Source organism: Chelonia mydas, chromosome 11 (genome assembly GCF_015237465.2).
Source record: "Chelonia mydas isolate rCheMyd1 chromosome 11, rCheMyd1.pri.v2, whole genome shotgun sequence".
NCBI classification, from domain to species: Eukaryota; Metazoa; Chordata; order Testudines; family Cheloniidae; genus Chelonia; species Chelonia mydas.
In genome coordinates, this window is record NC_051251.2 from 70,890,822 (window position 1) to 70,903,625 (window position 12,804).

General features: G+C 44.1%; 1 protein-coding gene across 1 annotated transcript in view; it reads left to right on the forward strand.

Moving 5' to 3' along the window:
• TRPM8 (transient receptor potential cation channel subfamily M member 8) overlaps positions 1–12,804 on the forward strand; it is a 91,342-nt gene that overhangs the window by 49,353 nt on the left and 29,185 nt on the right. Inside the window, exons 14-17 of the mRNA XM_037913007.2 lie at positions 1,180–1,325; positions 2,217–2,329; positions 3,077–3,293; positions 10,880–10,971. Coding sequence (XP_037768935.2) covers positions 1,180–1,325; positions 2,217–2,329; positions 3,077–3,293; positions 10,880–10,971 — 568 coding nt within the window. The remainder of the gene's footprint in view (positions 1–1,179; positions 1,326–2,216; positions 2,330–3,076; positions 3,294–10,879; positions 10,972–12,804) is intronic.

Here is a 12,804-nt window from a genome sequence, read left to right on the forward strand (position 1 = left end):
TTCTACAGGACACCTATTTGCACCTTTGGGAACCTAAATACCATTAAAAAATCTTGCCATAGTTCTTCTCGCTCTTATTTTTATATAAAATAAAAAATATTAAGGCCAGAATGCTGCCAACCGTCCTCATTTGGGTAACCCTGTTGAAAATAATGGGGTTATTCATGGAAATAAGGCCAGCAGAATTTGGGGCTCAGTCCTGATCCTATTGAAATTAATGGCAAAACTGCTATTGACTTGCTGAGGTCTCATAGGCCTTTTGAAGATTGGAATTGTGAGGTTGTCTGCATACAGTCTCAAACGCTCTATCCAATGTGCTGGTTAAAAGTGGGTATTTTTCTAACTGCCATCCCTACAAAATCCCCCTGGCATTCGCAAGTCATATTGGGTTCTTCACTTCTTGCACATCACCAGAAGTAAAGCTTCATCAAGTAAGACCTCTGCCTTCAGTAACACTGCTGCTGCAGCTCTGCTGTCTGCATTCGGATTGCCAGCACAGAAGGAACTTTGTCAGCTTGCTCACTTTTAGCTGTGTTGGTTCTGCAGGGGTAATGGGAGTCAAATGCTACAAAGACTCACTTTGATCATTGCAACCAGTAGCTAGACACGCACACAGAGCAGATGTGTTAAGTAAGAAGGTGCCATTTTTACTGGACCACTTCTCAGATCTGAATCACAACCTAGTTTTGATATCCATATGTAATCATCAAATCAGTTTGAATTTCACTATACACTTTTCCATGCAGATATTAGATTTGGACAGTCCACTATTCTAATCTACAGTTGTGAAAATGGGGAAGGAGCTCTTGTATTGTACATTAATTGCCAAAAACTTTACTAATGCAAATTGAAGATTATACGAGCAAATATGCCAGTCAGAAAAAAATGGGTTGACTCCTGCAGCTACATTAGCTCAGTCATGTTGCACAAACATAGTATCCCCTATTCCTATTAAATGTATAGCTTAGCGTGTCACCGATTATATGGTAAAATATATAGGATGTGCAAAATGGCTGAGTTAATGTTGCTGTATGAACCTTAGTCTCAAGATTTCCAGCCTCTTGATCTCTTCAAGCATGAGTGAAATGGGGCCAGGGATCTGGATAGAGTGAAGAGGTGCGTGTCTGACACAGGTTTTCTTTTTTCCCTTCTGTCCTTGTGGGACTGTCTCTCCTTTAGAGCTGTTCTCTGAGTGCTATAGCAGTGATGAAGAGCTGGCTGAACAGCTGCTGACCTATTCCTGTGAAGCCTGGGGTGGGAGCAATTGCCTGGAACTTGCTGTGGAAGCTAAAGATCAGCAGTTCATTGCACAGCCGGGAGTGCAGGTAACACAAACTAAAAAGCAGTGATTCTTCCCCCTCCATGCCCCCCCAAAAAAAGAAAAAGAAAAGGCTGCTCACTTGCTATGTAAATATTGTGCTCACTTCCTTTTTAAAGGTTATATAGATGAATTGTTTGAAAAAACCCATCTTAAAGAAATACAATGGCTGAGGCTCTCATTTGTTTGGAAATCAGGAGTTTCAGAGAAGGATCCCACAGCAACGTGAACGATGTCCTTTTGCAATTGTGAATTACTTCCTCCCATGCGTGATCAGATAAAGTGGTGGTTGCACTGCTAAAAGGAACATGCTGTATAACTGGTTCTCTGATGCCCTTGGCCCACGTGGAGGGGTGTGTTTGAAACCTGCATGTGCAAAGTAAGCATTGAATGATGCAGAGTATGCAGGGAGAGGAGTGGTGATTCACCCCTAGGTGTTATGCTAGGAGAGGGAAGTTTTAATTTACATCTGGTTCCTAGAGGGTCTACTGATGGAGACAGCCTGAGATTTTTACTCACGGTGCATCTCCTCCCTCTGCTCGTGTTCTTGGGCATAGCATCTGGTGGAGTAGTGTCCTTACCTAAGACTCCCTCAGCTAAATGAAACTAACTGCTTCTCCTACCTCGAAAGCTCTTGGAACATCCTGGAGATGCTAGCCTATGGCACAAGATGGAGTAGTGGGCTTATGCAGTAGCCTTTCCTTTCTGTTGACCTGAGTAGCTCAATATTTCTGCAGCTCCCAAGGCCTCCAATGCTACAGAAATCCAACAACTTAATATGTTTCAGTAGAAATCATCGTTGGGCTTTCTGCATTAAACATCAAACATATTTTACAGTTCTGCTTTCTCTACCCTGCTTCAATAAAACCTGGATGAATCTTTCTCCTCTTTGCTATAGAATTTCCTTTCCAAACAGTGGTATGGAGAGATCTCGAGGGACACTAAGAACTGGAAGATTATATTGTGTCTGTTCCTTTTCCCTTTAATTGGCTGTGGTTTCATCTCCTTCAGGTAACAACACTCTCATTGGTAGAAAAACAGAAGGGAAGCATGTCTATATAATCTATTTAGGTGCTAATATCTGGCTCACCTCATTGTAGTATCTGAGTGCCCCAAACAATGAATGTATCCCAAACAGCCTTTTTAAGCAGGAAGTGTCGTTCCTGTTTTACAGATGAAAAAACACGGCACAGGATAGATGAAATGATTTGCCCAAAGTGATGCAGGGACTTTGTGGCAGAACTGGGAATTAGACCCATGTTTCTTGAGTCCCACTCCAGTATCTTAAATGCAAATCCATCTTTACTCTGACAGATTCCATCTGCTATGGAGGTTAATCTGAGCATGATAGCAAGGCTGACAAAGTCTGAAAAGAGTGAACACAAGTTGTTCCCATCTGGCCGCAGTTTGGTGGTCTATATGAAAGGAGAGGCATGGCCTCGGCAAAATTCCTGGTTGACAAGTGATCACATCAATGCTAATTTGGCTGGGATTGCTAACAAGATGTCGAGTGGCTGAATGAGCCAGAGACAGAACTACTCTGGTCCTTCAGGGACAAGATAGGCCGCCTGCCAACGTACCGTGAGTCAGGTCATTTAACTGATGCTGCTCAGACCATAATTATTTGGTAGCACTTCAAAGTGATTTTTTCGATTAAAAAACCAGGCACGTTTGCATGGTCACTATTTTAATTTCACAAGGAACATTTTTTTAAAGGCATGAGGGATGTGTGTTTGAAATCATCCTTTATTTATCTAGGAAAAAGCCTGTGGAGAGGAGCAAGAAGCTCTTGTTGTATTATGCTTCATTCTTCACCTCCCCATTCGTGGTCTTCTCCTGGAACGTCATCTTCTACATTGTTTTCCTGCTGCTGTTCGCCTACGTGCTGCTCATGGATTTCCAGAAAGAACCCACCATGCTGGAGCTCATCCTCTATGTTCTGGTCTTCATCCTGCTTTGTGATGAAGTGAGACAAGTAGGCAACGCTTGCAAACCAAAACGACCTGTTTCCAGGCAGACACTTTTTTATTTCTCCTAGATGCAAAAAGAAATGGAGACCTTCTTACGGCTAGGTGCAAAATGCGATGCAAAAGTAATTCATAGTCCAAAGGAAGTGGTTGTGTTCACCACAACTGACACACACAACTCCTGCTAATGCTGGTAGAAGCTGTGTGTGTGTGTGTGTTTGTGTGTTGAAGGAAACACACTGATCCTGTGCTGTATGTACTAGTCCATGGCCCAGATCCTCAAAGATATTTAGGTGTCTTTCAATGGGATTGAGGCACCTAAATATCTTTGAGGATTTTGCCATTAGAGAGAGCTCTCAAAATCATGTGGTATAAATTGTCAAAGCAATCTAGGTCATTTAGATTAATTTTTAATGGAAAATGTGTCATAATGCTCTAGAATTCTTTGACAAACCTATGCAGCTACCACTGGTATTTGTCATTTCATGAGTGAGTGAACTGTGGCTGATGGAGGCCCAGCACTCACACCACAAAGAGGGAACATGTCTATGCACTACCAAGGTACTCTGGATGAAACACACTAATTTATTTTTTTTGCAGAGTTGTTTGACTATCTGTGTGTGGGGGGAAATGGCTTTCTTCTGAGGAGAGAATGCCTCTAGTAATAGGAGTCCTTCAGAATGCTGGGGGATTAGAGTGTGTCTGGTGAAGAGGTCATGGAAACTTACAATCTGTCATTTAGAAGATTGTGTGTGATTTATTAGTTGTTCAGTGCAGTCTTGAGTACCGTGTAAGGCATGCAGCCAGAGGACAAGTGCCAGCACAAGGTCTGCATGCATAAAGATCACTGCAGGGTGAGCCTCTGCCATGACCAGAGTGGCCATAACCCTGCTATTTAATCTTTTTTTCTTCAGGAAAAAATATATCCATTACCAAATAAATAGGAGGGCACCTTTGGCAAGACAGATGTACTATCTAGGGGATGAAGGGGAAAGATTATAAGGGTCTGCTACCTTGATATTATTCTTGTCTGATTGATTAGGTTTCCTGGTCTCTCTGGACCCCTCCTAACACCTCCCGTGTAGGCCCAGCCACCACTTGAGCAGCACGACATAGCCTTCCAGCCATTTTTAGTTGCAGCAGCTGAGTTAAGAGTGTTAAGCAGCTCTCAGTTCAGAAAATGAATACTGAAGGGTTTGGATGATCATAAAACCCAGCTGAAAAAGCAGCTGGCCATAAGGGAAACCTTTCTTCCCCTCCTCTTACAGTACCACCCACCAGCAGTAGGGGCAGGCGGAACTGCTTCAGATCTAGGGCTCCGACCCTGCATATTCTTACTCATATGAGCAGGCACGAAGCAAATAGTCTCACTCCTGATTATTTTAATGAGGATTACATGCCCAAGGTCTCTACGTTTGAGTAAAGGTTGGCAGGATAGGCCCTTACCAGGCATTTCATTTATTTGCATTGATGGATGTCGATACCCAGAGTCAGGCTGACTCCGGCAGTGCACTGTTGTATTGTGTGGCCTGGCTGCAAAAGAAAAGTTTGAAAATCCCAGCCAGTCAATGAAGCGTCCAACTCCCCTAGGTTCTTTGAGAAATCCCAACACTTGGTTTCTCTTTGATTTGGACTGTCTAGGAGCATAGCAGGCAAATATCAAAGAAAAATTCGGGTGATGTTCCTGCCTGGCTGCTATGCTTACCGGCGTTTCGAGGAAAGTGGGCGTGTCTCACGCTCCAATTTCACTTCAGATGCTAAGGGAGATTAGTGTTGCCTGGGCTCCACTGAAGACAATCCAGATTGTTTAAAAGCACGCAGCTGAGAAATGAGTTGAACCAGTGTACTCAAGGGAACTCTGTTGGCTCTGCAGAGTAAGCTTTTGACTAGAGTGTGCCCCCAACCAATAGCCAGCCCTTACCACCCTAATGGGCCAAACCTAAACTGCACATCTTTGGGAAGGTTTCGATCTAGAGCCAGACTCTTTGGCTTCAGCCTATCTTCACTTTTGAGACACCTAGATCATTTTAAGCCAATTAAAAGCCATCCTCTCATTCATCAGAAATGAATGTTCTGACTAAGGGCAGAATTAGCCTCAAACTGGGGGCTTTTTTTTGATTGACATAGCTAAATAAAAGGAGAACTTAAGAGCCTGGCTCACTGCTGAGGAGTGGCTGGATGGGACTGGTATGGGTGCCAGTTCATCTTTCAATACTGATCTTTGTTTTCTCATGGCCCACTTCTTCAATACCTACATGTGTGGAACTGTATTTGACTTCAGTGGGACTCCTGCACCTGGAGAGCTTCTTGGCGCTATTAGCAATATTCACCACTATCAGCAGAAGGAAATGATAATTCCCCCCCCCAAGTTACTCTCAGTTTTTGTTCTGAATTCAAGGTCAAACCATCTTAGAAAGGTGGATTGAGCTGGATGTCTGCAGATGAATAACCAGTCATGCTCCGTGTTTTAAATGTCCACATCCGAGCACCACAGTTCCCAGTGGTCTGACATAGAGTTACCTGTTGGGATCAGAGGCAGTTTGCTTGCTGGGCTCAGTAGTTGAATGGGCTTTGTTTGATCAGCTCTGTCCTTACTGGTGAGTGTCGAACACTAAGGTCTGGAAGGAGGGTTATATAGATGTTTAATAGTAAAAAGTACAGTGCTTACAATTTTCTAAATGTACAGCAGAAATCTGTGCTGAACTTCTGAAAGGTCACTGAGTGAGAAAGGTTTTGATTTGGCAGTCCTTTGTCAGGCAACATGCCTATTGCAGCCAACTGTGTGAGAGACGATTTCAGGTTCTGGTCCCATGTTTGTATGTCAGTCTACAGAAATGATGAAGATGTCTGCTGTGTATTTAGTACAAACTATCAAAGTGTTAATGCAATGTAATGGTTGGAATTGCATGTGCACAGAACAAAGGGGGACCAAGTTCTGACTAGATTTGGGGGGCACAGGTGGTGGTGGTTTGAACAAAATATATGGGCAAGGAAAACGTGACCTATAAAATACCAAGTGGAAATTCTCATAGCAACTAACTTGGTTCTGTTGAGCATAGAGAGTGACTCCCTCAGGGAACTGATGGGCAGGATCCCCTGAGAGGCTAATATGAGGGGGAAAGGAGTCCAGGAGAGTTGGCAGTATTTTAAAGAAACCTTATTGAGGATGCAGGAACAAACCATCCCGATGTGCAGAAAGAATAGCAAATATGGCAGGCAACCAGCTTGGCTTAACAGAGAAATCTTTGGTGAGCTTAAACACAAAAAGGAAGCTTACAAGAAGTGGAAACTTGGACAGATGACTAGGGAGAAGTATAAAAATATTGCTCAAGCATGCAGGGGTGTAATCAGGAAGGCCAAACCACAATTGGAGTTGCCGTTAGCAAGGGATGTGAAGGGTAACAGGAAGGGTTTCTACAGGTATGTTAGCAACAAGAAGAAGGTCAGGGAAAGTGTGGGATCCTTACTGAATTGGGGAGGCAACCTAGTGACAGATGATGTGGAAAAAGCTGACGTACTCAATGCTTTGTCTCGGTCTTCACAGACAAGGTCAGCTCCCAGACTGCTGCACTGGGCAGCACAGTATGGGGAGGAGGTGAGCAGCCCTCAGTGGTGAAAGAACAGGTTAAGGACTATTTAGAAAAGCTGGACATGCACAAATCCATGGGGCTGTATGCAATGCATCCGAGGGTGCTGAGGGCGTTGGCTGATGTGATTGGAGAGCCATTGGCCATTATCTGTGAAAACTCATGGTGATTGGAAGAAGTTCCAGCAACTGGAAAAAGGCTAATATAGAGCCCATCTTTAAAAAAGGGAAGAAGGAGAATCTGGGGGACTACAGACTGGTCAGCCTCACCTCAGTCCCTAGAAAAATCATGGAGCTGGTCCTCAAGGAATCCATTCTGAAACACTTGGAGGAGAGGAAGGTGATCAGGAACAGTCAATATAGATTCACCAAGGGCAAGTCATGCCTGACCAACCTGCTTGCCTTCTATGATGAGATAACTGGCTCTATGGAGATGGGGAAAGCGGTGGATGTGATATACCTTGACTTTAGCAAAGCTTTTGATACGGTCTCCCACAGTATCCTTGCTAGCAAGTTAAAAAAGTATGGATTGGATGAATGGACTATAAGGTGGATAGAAAGCTGGCTATATCATCGGGCTCAAAGGATAGTGATCAATGGCTCGATGTCTAGTTGGCAGCTGGTATCAAGCGGAGTGCCCCAGGGGTTGGTCCTGGGGCTGGTTTTGTTCAGCATCTTCATTAATGATCTGGATAATGGGATGGATTGCACTCTCAGCAAGTTCGTGGATAACACTAAGCTGGGAGGAGAGGTAGATACGCTGGAGGGTAGGGCATGTGTGGATCCAGAAACAGCAGAAGTGAATGATAATGTAAAGAGTTAACACTTCACTGAACCTCAGTGATTGGATTTGGGTTTGCTTTCAGGTTTGAGCCAGGGTTCTGGTTGGTTTGAAGCAATGTGCCCCTCCCTATTCATAGTTAATTCTGATATGAATAGGCAGCAGTGCTAGAGGAGAGTATATTTCTAGGGTTGGATCCTTAGCTGGTGTAAACTTGTATCGCTCCAGTGACTCAAAGGGAGTCTAGCCCTGGACTTGGCTTCTAGATCTTCAATTGCTACAATAAAATGTTTAATCCAGGTCAGTTCTGGCCATCTTTGGTTCATAAAAAGCAAGGGATTTTTAATTTCATTTACAAAGCCCTAATGAGAGGATAACTGTGATAGTCTGGTTGACTTGCATTCTCTCTCCCTTGAGCGTCTGCCTTTCCCAACACCCAATGTTCAAAGCAAGGTATGAGCTGAACATGTGCAGAAATAGAAATATCTTGAATTTGACAAGTTCTAATGTAGAGAGATAAGGTGGGTGGGGGAATATCTTTTATTGGACCAGCTTCTGTTGGTGAGAGAGACAAACTTTCAAGCTACATAGAGCTGCTATTCTTTAGCTTTGTGTAGCTTGAAACCTTGTCTCTCACCAGCAGAAGCTGGTCCAATAAAAGATATTCCCTCACCCACCTTGCCTTTCTGGTATCCTGGGACCAACCTGGCTACAATAACAGTGCAGCTTCTAATCTGAACATTTGTGTTACCAAGGTGCATTATTAACCATTCTTCCCATACTATGGAAAATGACAGCGACCATAGATGGATTTGAGTAGCACCAGTAACAAGTCATATACTCCAGGCACTCTGCTATGCTATGTCATGGTGTAAAAAGGTGACAATGTCCAGTACACAGGTTTTCTTTCAAATGCAGGGAGGATTGAATAGGTATTCACTGCTCTCCAGTGGCTGAGATGCAACTGGGCTGACAGTAATTGATCCTATTCCAAAGATTCAGAATTATTTGAACTAATGATACTTAATTACAAAGGGAAAAATGAGCCTATACATGGAAGATATTACTCCAGAATGGGATACCTAGAGGAAAAAACAACCCTGAAATTAATTCAACCAGCCACTAGATGCCACCATTCCACTTCATAAACACAGCCAAGTACTTGTACCATAAGAAGGATTCTTGATCCTAAACAGACTGGTTGTAAAACATGTTTAAAGGATTGTTAAATCTGTGATTAACTCTCAGTACATGACAATTCTTTATAATGATTGAATATGCATTTGGACCAGATCTCTGTGTGCTGTTTGAAATGATCTGATACTTTTATACCATTTCCTTTTTGAATGATACAAAAGGAGTCTAGAATTAACTGAAGGAGGTGATATTTGGATCTGTGATACCCTTAGGATAGAGTTCAAAGATGAATCAGAACTAAGGTTTGGGATAAGATTTGTTGTGCTGGGTGCTGTTGAGCTGTTTTGAGGAGAATGGGTCAAAATGCAGAAATCTCTTTATTGACTGATCACACGGTACTTCTGTCAGATGTGGCCAGGATTCAGAATCCTTCCCCATTTCAGGCCCAATGTGGACCCCAAAGCATTGAATGGAGGCTCTGGTCTGGAGGTCAGAATCTGACCCCGTCCATGAAATGCAGAGGTGGGGGGTGAGGGTTAAATTTGAGACTGTGTTTCAGAGCCATCGTTGGTTGAAAATACATATAGGTAAATATCGTTCATTTGGAGAGTTTTAGGAAAAAAACACACTTGATCCAAAAATATTTAATAGCGAGTTAGCAGTTACTTTCCATGGGATTCCAGCAGTGAGCTGTGTCTTTGCTGGACAAGACGTGAGGGGACACAGTCAAAGAATACTGTGTTACCTCAGTGGCTCTCCAGTTGTGGTCCATGGACCACTGCTGGTCCACGAGCCACTTATCTTTGAAGCACTGTGCAACTGTTAGTTAAACTTCACAGCTCCCTCTGTGGTAGGAAAGTTCTACTACATCCATCTTACAGGGGGGAGAAACTGAAGTGCAAAGGTTAGGGCCAAAGTCATAATGGTGATCACTTTTAATTGTCCAAAGCAGGACTTTCTTTTGGCCCATCTGATAGAGCTGCTGCCTGTGTTCCACAAGTATCCCAATTAATGTCTCAGCTGAGGTAATGCGTAGGCTGCATGTTAACACACTGTGGGACTCTGTTCTCCTCTTGAGGCTGGCTCACTAGGAGATTTGTGTTGACTCCAGTTAATGGCTGTCGTCCTATAGTTTAAGCAGTAGAGGGGCATGGTTTTAGGTTAAAAGGTCCAAGGTTCAGTTCTTGCTGATGAGTCATAGCAAACCCAGCCATCAGATGAAACACTCCACAAATTTGTTCAACCTACCTTAGGGTTTGTCTACACAGCAGCTGGGAGGTGTAATTCCCGATTTGGATAGACATACACACTAGCTCTGGTTGTGCAAATGCACTAACAATAGCAGTGTGGCCACTATTGGTGGTGGCTCAGGCTAGCTGCTGGATTACATACCTAGGTCCTCTGGGATTGTACTAGGTAACCCCAGCCATCACCTATGCTGCCATGGCCATGTTGCTATTTAGTGCACTAGCTTGCTCATAGCTAGTATGTGTATTTCTTCATACACTGGCAGTGACACCTCCTACCTGTGTACTCCTCCTGTGTATCCATCATTTTGCAGGCTTAGCTTTCAAGGCCAGATTGGGTACCCCTTGTTTCCACTGGTGGGCTGTACTCAGCTGTGTATTCCAACTGAAGCCAATGATGCTACTCACATGAGTGATCAGTTGCAGCTCAAGAAAATTAGTCTAGCACTCAGACTGCCATAGCAAAAGCATTTTCAAATGAACCTTTAGGGCTAGAAAACCTGACTTTTGTCTCCCTGATGGAGTTGACCGATGAAACACACCAATATTGAGAATGATGTTTTCCCTAAAATGTCAGTGATTTGAACTATGCTGCAGCCAATAAATGTCTTCAACAAGGAGATGGAAAAATAAGAGCCAGTTCTATGGTTGTAAAGGGCCGAGTTTGACCACACTTACTGTGAATAGTGCCTTACCGCATGTGCGGCTTCAGTGAAATCCATGAGGGCACTCGCAGACTAAGGTATCCAAGGTGAGTAATGGTGGTGGAATTAGGCCCACGATGGGAGTAATCAGTGCTGACGTGTGCTGTTGTGGTGATTTTCTGCTCTTTTCCCTTTCTAGTGGTACATGAATGGGAATAAATATTTCTCAGATCTGTGGAACATCATGGATACGCTTGGAATCTTTTACTTCATAACAGGGATTATATTCAGGTGAGTAGTGTTCGGTTTAAAGGCATGTTACCATGCCAGGTACTGTTACGGTGTGTGTCTGGCTGTGAGAAGATGATGAACAAAGTCACTTGAACTCAGTAGCAAACTCGTTGTGTTCCCTAAAGTCAAAGAAGGTTGTAGATTTTGGTTCCAAGGCACAAAGACTGGTTCTGCAGAACATCTCGTGGGCTGAGGAGAACTTGTGCTGAGGAACTTTTCTCCTGCTCAGATAATGATTAACTAACCCAGAGAACGAAAAGGAGTACTTTGGATTGCACCTTCAGCAAGTTTGCAGATGACACTAAACTGGGAAGAGAGGTAGATACGCTGGAGGGTAGGGATAGGATACAGAGGGACCTAGACAAATTGGAGGTTTGGGCCAAAAGAAATCTGATGAGGTTCAACAAGGACAAGTGCAGAGTCCTGCACTTAGGACGGAAGAATCCCATGCACCGCTACAGACTAGGGACCGAATGGCTAGGCAGCAGTTCTGCAGAAAAGGACCTAGGGGTTACAGTGGACGAGAAGCTGGATATGAGTCAACAGTGTGCTCTTGTTGCCAAGAAGGCCAATGGCATTTTGGGATGTATAAATAGGGGCATTGCCAGCAGATCGAGGGACATGATCGTCCCCCTCTATTCGACACTGGTGAGGCCTCATCTGGAGTACTGTGTCCAGTTTTGGGCCCCACACTACAAGAAGGATGTGGATAAATTGGAGAGAGCCCAGCGAAGGGCAACAAAAATGATTAGGGGTCTGGAACACATGACTTATGAGGAGAGGCTGAGGGAACTGGGATTGTTTAGTCTGCGGAAGAGAAGAATGAGGGGGGATTTGATAGCTGCTTTCAACTACCTGAGAGGTGGTTCCAGAGAGGATGGTTCTAGACTATTCTCAGTGGTAGAAGAGGACAGGACAAGGAGTAATGGTCTCAAGTTGCAGTGGGGGAGGTTTAGGTTGGATATTAGGAAAAACTTTTTCACTAGGAGGGTGGTGAAACACGGGAATGCGTTACCTAGGGAGGTGGTAGAATCTCCTTCCTTAGAAGTGTTTAAGGTCAGGCTTGACAAAGCCCTGGCTGGGATGATTTAATTGGGGATCGGTCCTGCTTTGAGCAGGGGGTTGGACTAGATGACCTCCCGAGGTCCCTTCCAACCCTGATATTCTATGATTCTATACTTGTGGCACCTTAGAGACTAACAATTTTATTTGAGAGAAGTTTGGTTTGGGTGCTGCTGCAGTCATAGGATTCTCTGGACTCAGAGGATGTTTTCCTGGATTTCAGGGCCCTTCTAGGCCAGCAGCACAGTATGATCCAGAGTTATAGGGAATACAGGGTATGGTTTAGCAGAATGACACAGAGCTAGTTGAGGGGTTTAGATGTTGACCCAAGCCATTTGTCTGGCCCTAGTGTCTATTCCTGATTCACCAAGTATCTATTGTAGCTCCTGATAAGAGAGGGTTGCCTTGCTTCTTCAGACTTCTCTGCTGTGCATCCATCAAAAGCCAAGTGGGCAGAGATCCCCAGCTTCAGCTCCCTCCCCGGCCACACACCTGGCATTATGTTTATGAGGATGAGCTCCCCAGCCTTCCTTTGGGTGCCAGTCTTTCTCTTTAAGAACCTTCATGAGGCCTGCTGTCTTTTCCGCTACCACAGTGTGAATGAATCTGGTGTTACTCTACTGAAGTCCGTGCAGTGACTCTGGATTGATGCTGGTGTAGCTGAGGTCAGAATTGGGATCAATGAGGCCTGAAGTATGCTCAGTGGAAGTACCTCTGTTCTCCTGACTGCAGTAGCGCTGATGGGTGATCCTGAGGATCTCTGCTCTTTGG